Raw genomic sequence first — 21,828 nt, 5'->3', positions numbered from 1 at the left:
CCCTCCTCTTCGCAGTAGTTGACCAGCCTTGTCATGTCATGCGGTGGTGGGTCGTCCGCCTCTGGCATATACACAGAGGCTACAACCATCTTCTGCAGGCTGGTGTCTTGCGCGCCGTGCAGCCTTATGGCGCACACATCTCTAGAACAGAAGCTCGTTAGAGGTTGCACATGTAAATCTTTAGTTGTGTATATGCAGGCCCGGGGATTATCCGGACCCGAGTAGACTGTTAGCTTACCTCCTAAGTTACGGAGACCGCAGACAGAGCCTCTTCTGACCCACGGTTCCTGGATCAGGATTACGGCTGTAGTGTTGACCTCCAACCACTTCCGGATCTGAGCCGTCGCCGTTTCGCTGTGGTGGAGGTTGGCTTGGAGGAACTTACCAATTGGCGAAGGGAGCTCCTCCACAAGGATCACCCTCCTCCGCCGACATCGGCTCCTCCCCCTCCTTGCCGATGGCCAGCTTACCTAGCCCCTGCGCGCATTCCCCTTCACTCTCCGAGGAGTCACGAAGAAGTTCTTCTTCGTCCTTCTCGGAGACGGAATGAGACTGCACTGGGGCTTGCGACTCAGGCTCCTGGACTACTTCCACAGGTGCCTGTGTCGCCGGGTGAGTGTCCATGGGCTCGGCAGGTGTATCAGCTGCACTGTCGGTGTCGACAGCGCTGCTGGGGGGCGGTTGCTCCCTGAATTTCCCCCGTGCCCCCTCAAACTTCACGTACACCGAGCCCAGCATAAAGCCGAGCCGGCGTCCGCGGTCTACCAAGGGCTGCACGACTGTCTCCGGCACACTGACGACAGCGAACGTTTCCGTTCCCTGCACCTCTCGCCGGTTGAGCAGCCAGCGGTCTATTTCCGCCCACGGGTTCTGGTACCGGAGAGCTCGGCCTACCTCGCCAAAGTCCTCCCAGACACCCGGGAACAGGATCCCGCAGCGTACCCTTCTGGGCACCTCGCTCTGGCGCTTGACTACCACCTTCTCCCCCTTGTCGAGGGTGATGGTAGCCACGCTGCGCTTGAGCCACACCAGTGTAGCCTGGTTCTCGCACCACAGTCTCAGGGAGCCGTTAGCCCATACAGGCTTGCCCCTGAAGAGTGGGCCTACGGGAAGGCTTGCAGTGGGTTGTCTAGCTTCCTGCGAGAGCAGGGCTAGCAGTTGCCTCTGGACCTCATCCGACTGCTGTGAGGTCAGGTGACCCGAGGTGGCAGTGGTCACCGCCACCAGCAGGTCAGCCTTTGCAGCCTCTGCGTAGTCGGCAGGGGGGGTTTCTCCAGGCAGTCCAGTCCTCTGCCTCTTAGGCTCGCCTCTGGGAGATATGGTCTCGTCAAGACGAGCCCTCTTGGCAGAAGACTGGGCTCCCTGCTTACTCTCCCCCTTGGTCTTGGCCTTCACCCTCTTTTCCTGGGGAGGGGCACGGTTCGCTGCTGGTGACCCAGCTGCTGCCTGCGCCTGGCCCTTCCCAGGGGAGCCTTGAGGTGGCGCCTGGACGGTGTTGTTGAGAGCGGCTTGCCTCTCTCTTCGCCTCCGTCTCTGCTTCCTGTTAAGCTTGTGCGGCTTAGCCGCAGCTGTAACAGGGGGAGGCGGGGGTACAGGAGTTGTCACCCGTTTATCGGGCTTCCATCTCCGCGCCTTCCTGGACACTTGTACGGTCCATCCCGCCTCCAGCTGAGCAGAAACGGGGTCCAGCACCGGTTCCATCACTAGGGTCTGCTCCGTGGCAGGGGGCTTACCCCCTGGCGGAACAGCACCTGTGGATGTCCCCGGTGTTGGCAGTAGGGCCTGGCGCTGCGGCACCGGGCCCCCTGGTCTGGGTGTCAGCGCAACAGGTATGCGTGCCTTCGGTTTCCCGGCGGCTCTTCCTCCTGTTGCGGCCTGCCCCTTGCGAGGCGGTACTGTCGAGCCAGCTCCGCCCCGGGGCCGGTGTGTATTGTGTGTGTGACTGTTTGTAGTGGTGCCTGGCAGGGTTGCCTGAGCCTCCCTGTAGGCACGTGTTGAGGAGGGGGGAACTGTCGGGACAGCTCCTGCTCCGTGTTGTGTTGTGTGTTGTTGTGTGTGGGTGGAGGTTACCGGAACAGCCGAAACTGCCCCGTTACCCTCCGGTGTTGGGGTACCTTCCAGTACCCGCGGGGTTTGGGATCTTATATCATCCATGTTGTTGTTTGTGTAATTTTCACCTCTCGAGCTTCCCACCCTCCATGGAGCCCGCACCTTTGGGGATGTCACTTTGGACACCAGGACTACCCAAGAGGTATAGGTGTGTTGAGGTGAGACTCATGCGCGACATCGGGAGCTGCAGACACGTGGCTGAGAGAGACGATCCTATCTCCCCCAGTGGTTCCACGCGCCCTTGCCCCGTCAGCATGGCCGAGCCCCTGGCATCCTCCCAGAGGACGCCCCTCCCCACACCTCGCCTGCGGACCGTACCACCTCGACCGTACGGGACGCGTGTCCAATACCCTGCAGTGGCTAGTTGCAGGGCCACCGTTTCGCCGGAAATTCGGACCAAAAAGGACATATTGGCCTACAGGGGATAACTAACCCCGACCCCCTGCAGGCCTCGGCCCCCAGGACTCCTGCATCCCCGCTTACGGCGCTCTACTGCGCAGGACTTACGCAGGCAGGTGAGTGTAGTCCGCCTAAGTCACCTACACCTTAGGCGGAACCGGGAGGTCCGTATAGCATAGCTAGCAATATGACCGAAATCCTATTGCTAGCCATGTCATACAGACACTCCAGAGTGTGTCATACCCCGCTCGGGTTTTTAGGTCCTCACGGGTTATGACGGAGGTCCGCTTAGTATAGATAGCAAATTGACCTAAGTCATTTTGCTAGCTATGCCGTGCGAACTCTCCAGAATGTGTCATATCCCATTCGGGTTTTTAGGTCCTCATGGGTTATGACGGAGGTCCGCATAGCATAGCTAGCAAATTGATCGGGATCATATTGCTAGCTACGCCGTACAGGACTCTCCAGAGTGTGTCGTACCCCACTCGGGTTTTTAGGTCCTCATGGGTTACGACGTCGCCTTCATACTCAGCTACTGGTGGTCCGGGGCAGATGGAATGTGCGACGCCCGACCGACCACCAGCATTACCAGGGTGTACGACCCACCCCACAAGTGGGATGGGTTCGTCCATGGCCTGCGGCGGCAGAGCCATAGACGACGGGGACGTGTATGATAGACTTGAGGGGGTAGGCATTGTGAGCCCAGCGTCGCACACCTGAACTACGTACCTACCCCCACCTACACCCCGACGACGATATGTTTAAGATCTAACCTGTCACATTTGACATTTCCGCGATTCTGGAGATACTCTTGAACGATTTCCACAAGATATTACTTAGAGATCTAATTCACATCTAATAGATATCTAACACGATCTATCGTAAAAGTGACATTGGTTGCCCGAATTGCGCTGCAAAAGAGAACTAGTTGAAATCTAAACTATAACGTATCTAGAATGGATCTAGTACGTGTCGTCTCTTGTGACTATCTTGAAGTTCGAATACGGCAGTAGGTTTTCTTTTAATACCGTGTATATCAATGAGGGATGCCTCAATAGATATCACTCGTCAAATACTCGTAATATTTATCTAATATTAGTTGGTCGAATAATACTGGTTATAAAAAGTACATTTCTGGAGTTTACTAAATAGGTAGGGTTGATCTTGCTCACGTCTTTTGAATCATCCTGTATATTGGATAAGACATGACATAGGTAGGTTTAGGTTTCCAAGAAGACATGGATGAAACGATTGCACAATTTTTCCGCACAAATCTACATATAGGCAGGTAACATTTTGTAAATAATTAAATGACATAAGAAACTACACTGGCATAATATTTGTAAGAATATTATTATATAATATTTAAAACTTTCGCGTTTTGAATACATATTAACTTACATTTATAGAAGGGTCTAACGCGAAATTTATTCAATTACCTTTATTTACCGACTTTTCGACACAGGTTTCACTGGTCATGGTCGCGGCTAACGTCCCAGCAAAATGTCAAAACAGAGATTTGTGCAACTGAGAATTTGGGGTAGACATCACATTTTCAAACCACCACTACACATAATGTTAATTATTGTCAATAGTCCGATAGTGGATTGAGTTGCATAGACCAAAAGTTGTCTCCACTAAACGCCATTATTATACTCGAGTTGTGCGAGAAGCAATTGAAATCAAGAAACACCCCAGGTAGGGGAGGATGGATTCAACTTATCGCCAACTTGGAAACCAGTGATACAGAAGTTAAAGCCAAAGGATCTATCTTCTGACGTGAGCGTGGATATTGTGAGTGTTGCGTGTCGGACTATTGACAATAATATTGTTGTAAAAGTAACCTACTATTTTAAGTTCCTCTTAATGTATGAATATCTGGGTGACCGAGCTTCGCTCGGAAAACATAAAAAAACTCGAAAATGCGCGTTTTCCCAGAGATAAGACCTAGCTAGATCGATTTTTCGCCCCCAAAAACCCCCATAAAGCAAATTTCATCGAAATCGTTAGAGCCGTTTCCGAGATCCCCGAAATATATATATATATATACAAGAATTGCTCGTTTAAAGGTATTAGATTTACATTCAAGAAACGGCAACAACTTTATAAGCGCCATCTTAATGCAAAACCAACCAGCCTTGCTATTAATAATCACCATGAGTACCATCAAAGTAGGCAGTAAAAAAATCAATTAATTATGTAATCTGACCTCTTGGTTTAATACCCCTCGCACATTTCCCTAAATGTATATAACATAGGCAGTGTAAGTATGAATGTAAGTATTACCTTCTTCATGAGAAAACAAACTGGTTCGATTTCATCATACATTGCGAATCAGTAAAAAGGAATGAGTACAAAAATGTACTACATATGTGACATTTAAAGTAGCTACCCTACAAATAAGTAAGATAAACCTTACACTGAATGACAATACAAACAGAACATGTTTGTTAAGATCGCTTTCAGAGTTATTGACTACAGTTAACTACAGCATAGAGAAAAAAATACATAGATTGCTCACTCCATCCATACATCAGTTTTAGTACCAAAAAGACTATTAGCATCTAGCATCGAGTAGCGGAACTATCAGTATTGTCAAGTAGCAGTATTGATAGTTCCGCTACTCGATGCTAGATGTAAACACTGTAATGAATAGTCTAACTGATGTATGGAGTGAGCACTCTTGTCTTACTATATTTCTCTATGACTACAGTGAGCTCTTAGAATGACATTCGGGTTGTAGCTTCGACCAACACGGAAGGGACGCGGCATTCGCACTATTTCCCCTCTGCCTAGGTACAAGATCAACTGATCCAGCGCGGGTAATAAAACTAGTTGCGCTCGGATTTTAAACTAGACCGAGTCCAGACGCACGAGTGAACACAGCAGCAGAAAAAATGCCAATTGCTCGGTTTTTTGTTGTAAAAAGAGGTCGGGGACATCAAATTTACAAAAAGAAGGTGTTACATTTCACATGTAATATTTTTTTTACATATCATACGGTTAATTACATTTAAACACAATTATTATATTTTAGTCTCATGTAAATGTTGGATTTATCGATTTTGCTCGCCCAGTACAAATTGCGGATCGGTCGAGCGACAAATCCGACTTCTCATCTCTCAGAAAACGATAAAATTCTTTGACAAAAATGTGTTAGTGTGCGTGTTGTGACACTTGTGATTCGTCCGTACACAAAAACAGATCGAGGTGTGCAAGATTTGTCTGTGTAGGGTGTCATTTTCTATGTATTTGTGTCGTCATTACAGATTGGATTTTGTATGTAAGTGTGTGAGAAGTGCGACTGTGTGCACGTTCCCCCCCGCGAAAAATGGCAGAATGATTTGAATGTCAAGATATCGCTTGGGCCTATCCCTTCCGACGTGTCGGAAGCCCGTGTTGATCGAAGGGTTGTAGACACTACTTCGGGTTTGCTTTTATAATAACTCACAAAACTTTTTAACATAATTATTGTAAAAAAGTAAAGTAAAAAAAAGGAAATAACCCTAACTTAATTTTATTTATGGTCATTATTTTATTGACGGTTTTTGAAGTGAAAACTTCTTTAGCGGCGCTGGGCACTTTTTGAAGTGGGGAAAAAATGATAAACTCGAGACAGCGTAAGGCGATCACGTGACCGTAAGAATTTAGATGGCATTTAAATCAATAAAGAAAAACTCAATTACATTACATGAAAAAGGTTCTAATCTTGTACGGGCTGAAATACGAGGATCTCACAGTTACATTCTAACTTTATATCACTCAAATATAATTCAATAAAGCTACATCTTGATGAAATCGCTAATAAAAGTGAACTCTAGTACTGGTGAATAAAACTCAAAATATCACGACCAAATATATTTAGATGCGAGGTCTGCAAGGTACTCGTAACTTTACAATTTTATCCGAATTTTAAACAATTAACGCTACAAATTTGAATTTCGAATTTCAAACAAGCTCACTGACCAGCAATTTCGGAACTAAAGTTTTTCAATAGAAAGAAGGATGGGTCAATTATACATAGTGCTGCAGACATTTTGGACTAGTCATTGAGTTTTCACTTCTGTCGGCACTCCCGGAGTGCAACCCGTTGTTTTAAACTTGACTAAAATAACTAAACTTGGCCAGGTATGCTTTTTGACGTTGCCCAAAAATATCTAATTAATAATGTGTGTTAGTACTGTTAGTAGTATTCATTGAAGCGCTGGCGGCCTAGCGGTAAGAACGTGCGACTTGCAATTCGGAGGTCGCGGGTTCGAACCCCGGCTCGTACCAATGAGTTTTTCGGAACTTATGTACGAAATATCATTTGATAATTGATATTTACCAGTCGCTTTTCGGTAAAGGAAAACATCGTGAGGAAACCGGACTAATCACAATACGGGCCTAGTTTACCCTCTGGGTTGGAAGGTCAAATGGCAGTCGCTTTCGTAAAAACTAGTGCCCACGCCAATTACTGGGATTAGTTGCCAAGCGGACCCCAAGCTCCCAAGAGCCGTGGCAAAATGCCAGGACGACGCGAGGAAGATGATGATGTTAGTGATATTCATTGCTCGATAAAGGTAATTCAAAACTAAATATACGACTTACCTCTACCTATGCATGTTGGACTCTAACTAAATCAAAGACATTGTCGCGCGAAGTGCGATTCTACCCAAAAACCGAAGATCTCACGGAATGTAGGTAAACGTATGCAAATTTAGAAATTTACAGAAAATAATCCTTTACCTATAATATACTGCAGGAAAACCTATGAGAGGATCCAACGAGTCAAAGTTTTGTAACTAGGGGCCATAAGAGCTCGACACACACTTTGCTTGTTTTTAGGGTTCCGTACCCAAAGGGTAAAAACGGGACCCTATTACTAAGACTTCCCTGTCCGTCTGTTTGTCTCTCATCTCATGCGTGATAGTTGAAATTTTCACAGATGATGTAAGTATTTATGTTGCCGCTATAATTTTTTCTAATAAACGCACGAATATTTATGTATTTCAATATCGTATTCTGTAGAAAATACTTTCCGAGACGGACAGCATATAATCTTATATGTATATAACTACCTATAAGTTTCGATATATCTGCGCCGTGTAGTTGTCGTAGATCGGAAAGAAGTCCTCAAGAAGTTTAACATACTTAATTGCGTCCTAAATACCTCGAACTCTACTAAATTACAGTAAACTACTGGCGTTTATGCTGCAAAATAACAGAGCTTCGTGCCTGCGGTCTTCGGCTTAGTAGGCTGCGTAACTAGATTTGGTATGGTTTAATGTTGCCACAGACGCCAATCAGACTGAAGAGTAAATTGCGAAAATACTAGCTTCTCTTGCGATGCTAATTAGTTCCTACATCGTCTAAATATACATACCTTGTAATTTCTTACTTCTGAATATTTATTTAAACTCTATTGCACAGTACAGCAAATAGCAGAGTTAAAGTATTTTTCACCAGCTCGGAAAGGCTTACTTTGCACTTCAAAAACCGATAGCAAAGTTGCATTTTATTCACATGTGAGGCAAAGTAATCAAATGCAAATTTTGAGTTGTTTTCTTATGTTTTCTGGCAGAATTTACTTTTAAATGATGATTTTGGATGATAAATATTTAATAACATTCATTTGGGTTTGATTTTGTTTGATATTTTACATTTAATATTTGCTTCGGGTTGTTGTGGTGAAAAATATTGTGTTTCACTCGGGGGCAAACTTTGTTTAACCCTCGTGCTTTGAAACCCTCGCAACGCTCAAGATTCCATTTTTCGAAACACTCGCTATGCTCGTGGTTCAATTCTGGAATCTTTCGCTTGCTCGGGTATCAATATTAGCACGAGCGGTTAAACAACAACTTTGCCCCCTTGTAAAACAAATAACTATTAAAGCATTCAATTTCATATTTATGTATATGTAGGTAAGTATGTATTTTACAGATACTTGCTTATGAGTATTGCTACACGTAACTCGGCCGACTGGTGTATTATTTATTTATTTAATATCTGGGAGTCCGAGCTTTGCTCGGGAAACATATAAAAACTCAAAAATGCGCGTTTTGTCAGAGAAAATACCTAGCTAGATCGATTTTTCGATAGGTAGAGCCTATATACAAGAACTGCTTGTTTAAAGGTCGTTATAAGATTCAACAATTTCTGAATTGTGATAGTGTTGTATAATATACCTATGCCTTCATGTTACTCAATGACATCAACGCTCTTTCTCTTGGGTTGAAACGGTTGTTTAGTAATGCCCAATACCGCATGTTAATAGGTGGTTGGCCGTGAACTGTTTCGTCTCAGCCTTATCATCAGATCTAGATCAATTTAGAACGGCATCTATTTTACATATTTTATATGTATGCTATTTCGGCTTTATACTCGTAGTACCAGCTTACATGACTATTTTTTTATCATTACCAAATTATTTGTAATTTTTCACTTTGCCGATTATTAATCTAAAACGATCGCATTCCTACACGTGTACCTACGCGTTTGTTTTGCGTTAACGTCGTAAACTTTTAGACTTCAACGAGTTTTATACCCCACAAGGGCTTTATTTAAATCAATTTTAATTATAATCATATATTATGTACAAGACTGTATACCATAATACTGAATTGAATTTATTTATTGAAAAGATTATAAATATACTACTTACATTATGTAATGACTACTTATAAAATAAAACGACTAAAACTAACCTACCTAGAAAAAAATTAAATTCCTATAACTAATCCTGGCCTTTTAGCAAGGTGCCCATCACGCAGGCCGCACCGCGCAGCAGCCCGCGCTGTATCGCTATAGCAAGCCTTTGTGCGAGAAAGCTGCCCGCGCGAACCCTTGCTTCCTTCAACCGCTTTCCGAGCTCCTTGTGGAGTCCACGTGCACCTCTGCCCTATATACTGAGTGTCTCGACTCGACACCAATAAGTGACATGATTTTCTCAAGATGGACTGGCAATTCGTGGGTTAGTACTTAGTACCCGATTTAGGTGTGCACAAATGAAACACGCAAATGTTTGTGAAACTATATTTTTAATGAATTAACATATGTTTTACTAGACGCGCAAGGTAGACCAGTTTTATAAACAAAGTACATTAGAGTACGTAAACTAATCGAACCCTAAAAAAATTACTCAAAAAAATCCACACAAATCTTTGGTTTTCTTGGCATACGCACCCCCAAATAGTTTTACTGGAGTTCTTATCCAATCAATGAGTATAAAGGGATTATCTTTTAGAGGTGATTCGTTAGTTGAACATCTTTTGTAACTTTGCACAACAAACTCAATGCCAATGTTTTTCCTCAGTACTGGCGATTCAATTTTGCTTTTGCCTATGCTTTCATCTTCGTGTACGTACAATTCAACGTTTTTGCAGACCCTCGTCTCAAGCGATGCCGGAATATTTTCCATCTTTGAATTCGATTTAGATCTGTATCTATTAATATCTGGAATCGAATCGTCTCCTCCTAAGAAAGTATTTTTAATTTGATGCGCATCAAAACCAATGAATCGTTCATTTAATGCATTTCCTAGTTTAACTTGTTTGTTAAAATTTATTTCATTACTTGCCTGTTTGCTATTATAGTCATTTACCACTGTAACCGCAATGTTATTACTTGTTGGCGTTATTGGGTCCTGTTTATATTTTAAAAGGGGAACGTTGTAAATATTTTGTTTAGCGTGATTGGACACTTCCTTAGCCAGAGCGCGGCCAGCTGTTAGTCTATCACCGTTACTACCTTGCATATGTTTGTGTGTATCGGCTTTATCTGCTATTCTTTGATAAAACTCACTCCATTGGTCGTCGCTTGACAGACCAATGGAAAATGGTTTATTAGTTTTAGTATTTTTTGATAGAGTATGATGGTTGTTCACAAAATATTCTTTTGATTTCAGAAATGGAAGAATTTTCATCAAGTTACTGCCTCTATGCCTTTCAGATGTGTTTATTATGCCATCTAACTGACGTTTGTGTAACAAATTCTGTGAATTACTCGTTTCCTCTGAAGCAAAGGGTGTGTTATTCTCCTCGCTTTTCTGTAATGTTGTTTTTAATTTAATTTTTGCTTCTCCCCTATTCGTTACTTCTATAAGCTTAGGGTCAACATTTTTCAAGGGAAAAATAATTTCACTTTCATCTGGGTTAATAATTTGCACATTAATTTGATGCTCCTTAATATCTCTTCTTGCGATATAATGACGCTTTTTTGTACTATGTATTCTTTTTTTGTAGTTTATTGTTGGCCGTATTATAGTATGTGACAATTCAGATGGATATGGGTACAAATCACTAAATTTTCCATCAGAAAAAGTTGACATTACTTTCTTCTGTTTTTTGTTTGTGTTAAAGTTAATGTTTTTCAAATAACTTAAAACATTGCTCGCAAATTTCGAACTCGTCCACTGTCCATAAACCTTAGTGTCATGTTCAGGTGGTGGAGGTTTCTCGACATCTGATATCATTATGTCGTCATGCTTGTTCTCACTCGCAGGCTTTTCTCTGTCTGAGTTTTTGATAGAATAATCGGAAGTTAACGCACTGATGGTCGGTGGTATTTCATATTCAAGCACTATTGGTAAATCTTGTGTACCGCTACCGGTTAACTCTTTTTTTATGCCGCGGTGTGCTTTAAATTCATTATTTTTGAAAATTCGGTTATAACCTTTTGCGCTATTTTTTTTATTAGATGTAATGTTTTCCTCAATTGAAAATTCATGTTTTTGTTCCTTTCTCGGTGCACTAGCATGTGAATAATGTCTAAATACCTTCATGGTATCTTCGAGCTGTTGACTAGTAACATCGGGAGAGAAAAATTCATATTCCTTGTAAGCGGTAAGCGGAATCGCAGACTGTATGTCATCCTTTTGTAAATCGCCCAGAACAATATATTGATCTCCTTGCTCACTTATTGCTGTAAACTTGTTTTTTTTGGTGGTTTTTAGTGTATTCCAATTATTTATGCCCATGGTGATGTCCCGTTCAATTGTTGATAATAATATCATAGATGCACCGTATATCTCTCCTGACAGGCCAGTAGGAAAACCTAGAGAAAGCAGACGATGGTCATTCTACAAAAAAACTTGGCCACCAGATTACAGGGACCGTATCTAAGACTAATTTCCTATATATAGACTCAATAAGCGTTATCATACATTTTGAAAAAATGTTTTTATTATTTTAAAAAGAAAAGCGAAAGTGGTCGCAGAATATGTTGCCCAACAGATAAATCCACCTTAATATAAAGATAAATTCATCTTATCCACTAAGATCATATAATAATATCAGTAAGGCAGTAAATAAATAGGTAAATAGGTTGCGCAGTATTATATCTATTTTACATGTACTTCAATAAAAATAGCAAATATTAAAAAACGGCACATCATTCGATAGGTAGTTCTTTGACATATCTAGGTAATGAAAGATTGGTTTAATGTGTTAATATTTTATGGGAATATGTATTTGTTCTGAAAGCAGCAAAAAATGCGTTGCCGTGTTTTTGTATTCAATAAGTATGAGCGTGATCACATATTTTAAAAATATTACCTCTTTCAGACGTCCCATATCCAATAATCAAACTTCCCTTTCCTGGAAATTCAAAACCTCGAAGCTGTGAAAGAAATAGTTAAAAATTAAATACTTTCTTCTTCTTATTGTAAAGTGATGAAGTGAGTGAAGTGATGAATATTTAACACATAGTTATTTTGTAATAATTCAAAAAGAAATTGGAGTTCAATAACAGGTGTAATTGACATTTCATATTAAATAAGTTGTTTCATTTAATTTGAGCTCGAAATATGTTTAGAACATACCTAATTTCCAGCAACTTTTGACTCGTAAAACGCCATACACACTGAATAATAGCATAGAGAAATATAGTAAGACAAGAGTGCTCACTCCATACATCAGTTCAGACTATTAATTTCAGTGTCTACATCTAGCATCGAGTAGCGGAACTATCAGTACTGCTACTTGACAATAGATGTAGCACCGACCGGAAAGTCTTATCTCAACAGCATAAGACTTTCCGGTCGGTGCTACATCTATTGTCGAGTAGCGGAACTATCAGTACTGCAGTGATGCTAGATGCTAATAGTCTTTTTGGTACTAAAACTGATGTATGGAGTGAGCACTTTATGTATTTTTTTCTCTATGATAATAGCAACAGTGACGGCACCCCTAAAGATTTAAAAATACGACCGTAGCCTATTTTAGGTGCCATAGAGGTCACCCGTGACCTCAGGTCAGACATTCAAAGTTAATGTCTGTGCCGCGGGGTAGGTACGGTTGCAGAACTCACACATACATTTTAAGAATGTACCGACTGGTACCGACCGTCCAGTGGCGCCCTCATTGGGGGAGTTTTCTTTTCTAATAAACTAAACGGCAAATGGTAGCCACATTTTTCCGTTTAGGTGTTAAAGTCAAAAGTAAGATATATTCAAACTATGTGATAAAAACGAAAAGTTGGGGAATTAGTAGGACTACAATATTAATACTTATATTGATTTTTGCGTACCTAAATTAAAGGGTTTATTAAAAAACAATTTCCCCCATATATAGAGACTACCCGACTTTTTCTAACTATGTTAATAAAAGAGGGACGGGTAGTCTATCTCGCCGCGAGATATATACTCTCGCGCCAATCATGTGCTAGCCCGGATGGACGGTCGACGCAGTCTTAATACGGTCACCTATAAATTATTGCCTGGACTCTCCTTGAATTAAGCTATGTCTTAACCTTGCTTTGTTTTGATTGAATAATTATAAACTATTAATCATCCAGTTTTTTTTATGGATCATGATCGTGACGATCTCATTAGAATGCATGACTCCGGAGTACCTACTGGTTGTATGTAACTAAATTAAATATATATTCACATACACGTTCTCGTTCTGTACTGGTTCTGTAATAAGTAATGAATTCTATAAAGTTTGTGATACTTTTGTACTTTTTGAGGTTCAGTTTTTTTCTTTTTAATTACGGCAGCCTTTAAAGGATCACTCGTCTGTCGGTCTGTCTGTCCGCCTGTCCGCTCATCTGTCACAGCCGATTTGCTCCGAAACTATTTACTGTACCGATTGAGTTGAAATTGGGTACTTACACATAATAGGGTATTTGACTGTATTTAATATAAATTATTTTAAAAAGCACCAGACGATTAATAGAGAAACGTAGACAGCAGTTATTTTTCGACACAATTTCTATTTTATAACACGTATAAAACTATAAAGAGTAGGTAATTTGATTGTGACGTCACTTGCTAGTGTTTCATATAAATTCCATAGTAGCAAAATCGTTTTGACAGTTTTAAAAAAGAAACTGATTTGACTAGTAGTCAAATATCCCATTATGTCACAGACCTAGAATCCGCTCGCGCTTGACAGACAGCTTAAGTGTGCGAAAGGGAAGCCATCACGTATATGAACATCCCATGAGTGCGAAAGAGTCGGACTACCAATGAAAAAACGTAACCACTTTTGAGTTTGACGACGGCCGCTGACGGCCACACAGACTTGTCATTCTCGCGCTCGCGCTCATTATGTAAGTTGGTGAAGCAAAGATGGACGCGTAACGTAAATAAGTGAATTTAAAACAGCGGTCATTTTTGGGAAATACACTAGAGAATTAAATAAAAGAGTACTACTTAATATCGTGTAATATGAATTATATGAACACTACGAACAGGTTTGAAATGAGATGAAAGGGTTAAAGCATTAGGGAAAGGATTTTAAATATAGATTTTTACAAATTTTTAGGAAGTAGTACCTAGTTTTGAATATTTTTGTGAAAATAAGCGAACATTTATAATAGCCTTATATTTAAAAAAATACAGGAATTATATCATTGTCAATAATTTACAGAAAAAACTATAAGGAAGGTCATACAAGTCAAGGAAAAAAAAATAAAAAAATGGGTGATTAGTGATTACTGATTAGGTGCGGAACACTTTCGGAGCCGCACTGAACCGTTTTTAAGATGAAGAAATAAGTATACCTACAAGTCGAAAATGTTGACATCGAAGCATCATGTATAGGCATTATTCGATTTTATTTCAACTTCCAATTTTGTTTGATAAGCTGTTTAGTTAAATAAGTACATAAGTACTTGTTTCGTTAAGATAAAGATTTACCTTGTTTAAGTCGCATTAGCTGCTAATATAATAATAAAGAAGGGGAAGATATTTCCAAGTAACAGTGTCTGTAGCAGAATTCAATTAAGGAAGAACGTTTCATCAACCGCACTGCACTAGGTAAACCATAGCCACCCTCATAGTACAATAATTGGACAGTTGCAAGTTTAATTCGCAGAATTTCTGTACAATCAACGTGTTCTCTGCCCTTGTTCCCAAGAACAATAGTAGTTTGTGTTACAAGGGATCAAAATGATATATTTCCGTCAAGGGCGTACATTGAATCCTGAATGAAGCGATGGATTCTAAAGTAGAATCCTGAGCGTAATGAGGGATTCAAGTGTTAACGCCGTAGACGAAATAATTTTGATACCGTGTAACACATACTGCTTTTCACATCAACTATGAGGAAAATAAAAGAATCTTAGTGTTGACACAATCTGATGCTTAAACAGATTATTTAAGCTAAAAAAATAATGTGCAAAAAATGTAAAAATAGTGTGCTAGAACAGAAAAGTGTTACTTTGATCCCTCCTAGCAGGAAGGAAAGTGTCACTTTGATCCCTCCTAGCAGAGGAGAAAAAGTTCTTTCCGAATAGGTGGTGTGAAACAGCAGTTTCAACTAGGTTGCAAAGCATGCACTCGGTGAAGATAGGTCGGAATGGTTTCAAAGATCTGCGTTAAAACTTTTTAGTAATTTACAATGATCTCCATCAAAATCCCCATAGTTATTCGACATACTTACCCAAAGCGTGCCTATCTATGCACATATGAATTATTGTCACATACATATACAACATTTACTTACTTATTCTAATCGGCCCAGTAACACTTGTTTTAAGTTTTGTTGAGACGCACGTCTTCACAACGCTTACTTAATCCATTCATACTGATAAATACTTACATTTCGTGAACCTTCGCACAATAAGAGTTTAGCGTCGACATACAAAGCCCATGCACCGTGGTCTGAGTGGTAGGACACGCACACGTCCCGCCACGTGCCCGCCGTGAACTCGACGTCCGCACTCGACGTCACTCGATCATGCTCTAATGAGATCCTCAACTGCCGACCTCCCGAGTCCAGCCATAAGCGCATAATACGTTTATCGTCGGTACCTGAAAATGTATAAGCAGTGCATTGCGTGCAACAAATGATTAACTTGGGGAAAAAAAACAATTATTGGACCGTGAAGTTGCTTATTATTCATTAATTATTAATACAACCTCGTTAATCATAAACAGGTAGACAGTAATCGCGTGTATCAAGCGTTAAACGCTACTGTGATAATACTTGTACCACAAAAATACATTTTATAATATAATATATTATCATCTAAAGACACGCATGAATACTTTATGATACAAGTTGATATGGAATGTGAGAATGATGATAATTTACTACGTTTGTTACGTTTACTATTTACGTTCACAGTATTAAATAATTTCACTACTAATTCCATCCTGATTGAATAATTTGCTATAGGTTCTGCATGACCCTCTGATTACCCACTGGACAACATTGAACTTACTCGAAACAAGAACAGAGAAAGGGGGTCAAATTAGCGCTTATGGCGCAATTTCGCTTGCTTAACACTTCACGTGCGGTTTCAGTGTGGTCGATACACTTTTTTTTATTGAAATAATTTTTAATTTGTAACTTAGTGACGCTGTACAAACAAATAAATAAATACTTATAAGTTTTTATCGCTTAAGGATTCAAGTTGCGCAGATGCTCTCACCAACGTAGGTGAAAATGCTTTGGTCGTTCTCGACGCTGGTCACGCGCACCCACACGCACAGCGTGAACTCACTCAACGGCGGAACGTCGATGTCATATTGAATGAACTGGAATCAAATAAATATTGTTTATTCATTTTAAAATAACAATGTTTATATTTTTAGCTAATAGGTACATAAGTTTTATACTGATTACAATAGCAATAGAGCGATCGAAGGAAGCGCACGAAACTGTCACATTCAAGTTGGGATACATTTGTCAGCTAGGGGCACTACCGTGTACTTCGAAGTTTATTAAAATAGTCTCATCTTTATGAAATTTGGGATATAAGCATACTCTTTCTAATTTTGGACATCACTGCAACTTTTTTATCGCATTAAGCGTGTACCAATATCAGTCGATAATGTTTTTTTTTTGTTTCAATCTGAATGCCATTCCATGTCTCACTTTATCTCTTTCAATGCAAAAAAACTGTACCGTGAAACCGCAAAAAGTATTTTCGCACTGAGAATTCCGCGCGTAATCAAAAGATATGGATGACAAAGTAATCAGCCTGGTTTACAATTAGTATCTATATCTCATTGTGTGGCGTAAATAACAGTAAAAGTACATTACACTATAGCTTTAGAAATAGCACGATCTGCATCCTGCAAATTCGGCCAACAAAAAGTGCCAAATTCCTTAGAATCTAGCTCGCGAAAGTGTAGGCCTAGATGTGGCCCTCAATTCACCTGCTATAATTTAGTAGCATACCTACTGCTTTGTTTATCAACTGTTTATTTAAATATTAATGTTAAATTAAATGGGCGACAAATATGACGGAGCCCCAAGTACCCCGGCCTAAGCTTAAGCTTTTGTAGGTTATCAGACCAATGTGGGGAAATGATATAAGTGAGAAGGCACCTGTGCAACTGACCTCATTAATTTAGATAGGAATATCTTATTGATGAACAGTTGCAAGCGACATAAGCTCAATGTTATGCATACCCGACACGTTGGTTTAATAACGGATAAGCTGAAAGCTAGTATATAGCTAAGCTAAGCTATAGTTAATAAATCCAACTCACTCAACCCGGGACACTCTTGACGCACTACTGTTTAAAGTGCGTTTTCAACTCGACAGAAAAGGTGAGACGTGAAATAAATATTACGTCCACTTTCCTGGCAATACAAGTAAATAAATAAAAAGTTATAAATAAACTAACTATAACTTTGGTGCTTTGGAGTCTAATATCACACTTGCCACTTTGACGAATCGAAAAGCCAGCACCATACACTAATAAGATATAAGTAGGGAACAGTAATTATGCAATAAGTTACGTAGGGGTCAAAAGTGGCTCCAAATGGCTAGTGTAATATAACACGTGCCACGTCGCCAGTTCTCTTCTTTTGAACTTAGCTTGATACGCTACCGCATGTCTAGATTACATGTTTCGTTAGTACACTATCCTAAAAATGTCTAGTACACTATCCTTTTGAGTTTGAGAAAAATAACTGGGCACTATACTGTGCACCTATGTAGGTAACTGCGTATGTAGTCACTAAAGTCTATACCTGTGCATATCCTTTTGAGTTTAGGACAATCTTGTAAACTGGTCTGTTGATTGCAAGGCTAATGACCGATATGCTGAATAACGTTAACAAATTGCGCCACCAAAACCCGAACATCATTGACCTGCAATATAAATGTGGATTTTTAATAATAACTACCTTAACCCTTAGGTATTGTCTAGTTTACTCAATCACTCATCGACCACTAATCAATCAATGGCACAACATGGGACTGGAATGTAAAGTTAATTAAGGTTACATTCGAATGACAACTGCAGCAGCGCGCAGCGAAACAAACTGAGCTATTTATATCGTATAAGTACCAAATATGTACTACATACTCGTAGGTATGCTGCTTGGCACATCCTGACACGGGAGAGGAATAACGACGCGCAGTTTGAAGTGACCAAGATAAATAGGAAATAGTTACCATATACTTATTCTGTTTAGGTATACTCGTAATTCTTATATCTGTTAACGGACATTTTACGAACTTGACCTTATGGTAGACTAATATTTTATGGACTCAACAAGCATTTTTGGGTATTTTATAGAAATTCGCAACGGCTTCTTACCTATAAAGGAAAGTATTCTGTTTTATAGGTGCAGCCTCGGAATTGAGATGAATGAAAGTACTCGGTCGAATAAAAACCGTAATAATTACATATCACTAATTATGGATCTGATACAAGATCTAATGGACTTTTATAACACCGAGCCTTAGTGAACGATTCATTATATAATCGAGTTCCACCGTTTTAATAATTGAAAGTAGGAGATACTTACATCAACAGGATATGATGTTTAATAAACTTTCCAATACCGCATGGAAAAATGTGGCTGGTGTCCTCACCGTACAAAAATAAAACATGAACTGACGACTGTCACAACAATGTTATTATTACTTTGAGTGTTTGTAAACCACGAAACAATCTTCTTCGATACTTAGTTGCCCTGTCTTATTCTACAAAACCACTATAAAACATAATTTGCCGCTCTCTCCGGCAAGTCGAAAATAGGCAATCTATATGTGCACAGATTTAGCAGAAAACCATTTCAAATTGTCAAGAGCTCAAAGAGCTTGGCTGTTTTTTGTTTACTGCAAACTCGCTTAACGGCTAGGCGGTCACCACAGCCTTAAAAGTTCAGGTGATTTGCCTAAAGGTAAAACCCATGTACCTATATATGTCGCAGGCAAATTGTAAGAATCTGCCGTTTACGGCGTCGTCATTTTACAAACGTCTTCACGTTGCCTTTCTCATTGTATTTGGGCCGTACATACCTATATTATGTAATTTTGTGGATACTACTCTTACAGAAAAGTAAATTGCGCATGTATCAAGCACGTAAGATCGACAATCGCAATTGACCATTTACGACCCCAATTGAAGCAATTGTCGAATATTGTTACGTGATTGAAAGCGATCGGCCAACCCTCAGGTTCAGGTACTTACATACTAAAGTGAACAACTTGAACTTAATGAATTATTAAGTTCTTAATTAATTATCTAATTAGGAACCTCCTCCTTTTTTGGAAGTCGGTTAACAATATGAACATTTGTTTCCAGGTGAAGGCTCCAGCGTACTACATGGGGACGGCGGCGCCGAGTACGCTACCTCGTGGAGGCTCGCTGCTACGCGCCTTTTCGCCCGCCGCGCCGCCCGTGCCCGCCGACCGCGCCAATACACTTCCCGGCACCGGTACGCTATCAACACGAATATTCTAATCCATACTAGGTTTATTATTCGGCCGTTATGTATTACGTATTTTAATGTTAAGAGTCTGCAAAACACCGTTTTTTTTAATATAAAAAGGACATCTGAGATGACTTACCTACAACTGGCAGGGTCGTCAAATTAGGAGAGTGATAGCTTACAAATTTAATAAAAAGTTGATTGTATGTCAAGGAGTCCGTCATATTAGGTACAGAGTGGTGTGTGTGTAGGTCCAACGCCCGCCAAGCCCTTGCGCACATACACGATGGGCAGCGGGTCCGAGCGCAGCTTCCCGTTGGGCCCGCTCTGCCCGCGGGGAGGGGAACAGCTCTACACCATCCCGGGTAACTCGTGCCAGCCGTATTCGTAACTTATGTTCGCTTTCGTAACTTCATTTGCTTGCCGCTTGCTGTTTGTACGAAGTCGGACGCTATACTGTGTACCATTAATTTATATAAAACACTTTTAAACGTTTGCGAAATACCACGAGCCTTTTAGTTTTCAATACTTATGAGTGAAACATGTTGCAAATTTACATTTCCGTTACCGTCTTATAAGCTACTTAAAGACAAAAAATTGCGAAATGGAAAATATACCTATTTAAGACATTAAATGTCTCTAATTAGAACAAATAATCTCGTGATTCTAAGTACTAGAACTAGAACTTCCATACAATTGACCAAATGTAAAAAAACGGATAAGTGTACGATTTTTACCCTATTAGTAGAAAGCCTTCGCTGTAGGTACGTCTGTCTGTCCGTGTGACAGCAGGCTACAACATGTCGAAGCGTATATTATATAGACTGAGGGAGGACACGCACCACACATTTTATCACCGGTCAGCAATAGCGACCAATATCTAGATTAACTTCGGACCTTAGAGGCTGTACTGTGTGACAACCCTAACTTACAATCAGCGTAGAGTAGACGAGACAAGCAAGGCTTGCTTTAACTTCGTTGCTAGGGTGCTAGGAACGAGACAAAGCGGCAAAGTGGTTGTTTACCCGTTCGTATAGCTAATATTGCTTCCCAAGCGAGTGAAAGCCTCTGCCGTACCCCTACATATTATTTTATACAAATTATAAACACTTTTCATATGGACCACGCAATTTATAGATAAAATATTTGGGAGACCGAGCTTTGCTCGGAAAACATATAAAAACTCAAAATTGCGCGTTTTCCTAGAGACAAAACCTAGCTAGATCGATTTTTCACCCCGGAAAACCCCCATATAGCAAATTTCATCGAAATCGTTAGAGCCGTTCCCGAGATCCCCGAAATATCGTACCGTAAAACGAGGTGACTTTAGGAAATTTTGGGGATACTTTGATAGTTTTAAAACTGCCACTAAATTATCATTATTCATTATTTTCTCGAACTGTTCGTGTAACAAGTTAGATTATTATACATACTTGTTTACCTACTACTAAAAAATCCGAATAAAAATATGTAACGGCTGAAAAACTGAAATATCGAAGTCGCCCCTGCATTTGAAAGTCACCCCGGTTTACGGTATAACATATAACAAACATATAAATATATAAATAAATAAATATACAAGAATTACTCGTTTAAAGGTATTAGATAGAATTAGATAGAATAGATAGTTAGATAGATAGATAATATAGCATTCGTAACTTTAGTAAACAAATACTTTAAACAAATATTACGCGTTTGCGAAAAACATTACGTTGAACGCGATACCGACATTTTCAATTATTAACTCCGAATTGTGTAAGTAAATAAATTATCCAACTCTCGGGGTAACAATACATTCTCGATAGTCTTCGAATTTCCCGGGCATATTGCATTGGGAACGGCTAACATTGGGAACTTCCTTTTGGAAGTGACCTAAGTACGTTCAATAATCTTAGGTACCTACATTGTAAATATACAGCATTGTCGTCAAGCTAGGCGGTTCGTTGTACTTATACCATTATATAAGGTAACATTTGAATTGGTATACATTAACGCCCGGAGAATATTTACCTAACCCCTAAATACCTGAACGCTTCCTTGAACGGGAAATCTTATAAGGAATTCTAACCTGGGGAAAATTCCCTAGGACTAGGACTAACGAATGGCCTAGTTCAATAGTATACCCGATAGCCGATAGGTATGTTCATGACCTATTGGGTATTAAATAAGTACCTACCTACAATTTAAATGTATTACCTACTCGCTAGGTACCTAC

At 40.2% G+C, this 21,828-nt stretch overlaps 2 protein-coding genes across 10 annotated transcripts in view; one reads left to right on the top strand and one right to left on the bottom strand.

Moving 5' to 3' along the window:
* The window catches only part of LOC134661832 (coiled-coil domain-containing protein AGAP005037), an 88,096-nt gene that overhangs the window by 45,351 nt on the left and 20,917 nt on the right, over positions 1 to 21,828 (top strand). For all 9 annotated transcript variants that reach the window (XM_063518031.1, XM_063518030.1, XM_063518034.1 and 6 more), the window contains one exon: positions 19,487 to 19,619. In XM_063518031.1, the coding sequence (XP_063374101.1) occupies positions 19,487 to 19,619 (133 nt within the window). The remainder of the gene's footprint in view (positions 1 to 19,486; positions 19,620 to 21,828) is intronic.
* LOC134661833 (uncharacterized) lies at positions 9,623 to 18,915 on the bottom strand. The gene is made up of 6 exons (XM_063518039.1): positions 18,705 to 18,915; positions 17,922 to 18,042; positions 16,369 to 16,474; positions 15,534 to 15,745; positions 12,042 to 12,105; positions 9,623 to 11,541 (listed from the first exon to the last, which is right to left on the bottom strand). Coding segments are annotated over exons 1-6 (2,418 nt in total). The 5' UTR covers positions 18,707 to 18,915; the 3' UTR covers positions 9,623 to 9,628.

The sequence above is a fragment of the Cydia amplana genome, chromosome Z (genome assembly GCF_948474715.1).
Source record: "Cydia amplana chromosome Z, ilCydAmpl1.1, whole genome shotgun sequence".
Taxonomy (NCBI): Eukaryota; Metazoa; Arthropoda; class Insecta; order Lepidoptera; family Tortricidae; genus Cydia; species Cydia amplana.
The sequence above is the reverse complement of the archived record's forward strand: the minus strand, read 5'-3'. Positions and strand labels throughout refer to the sequence as shown.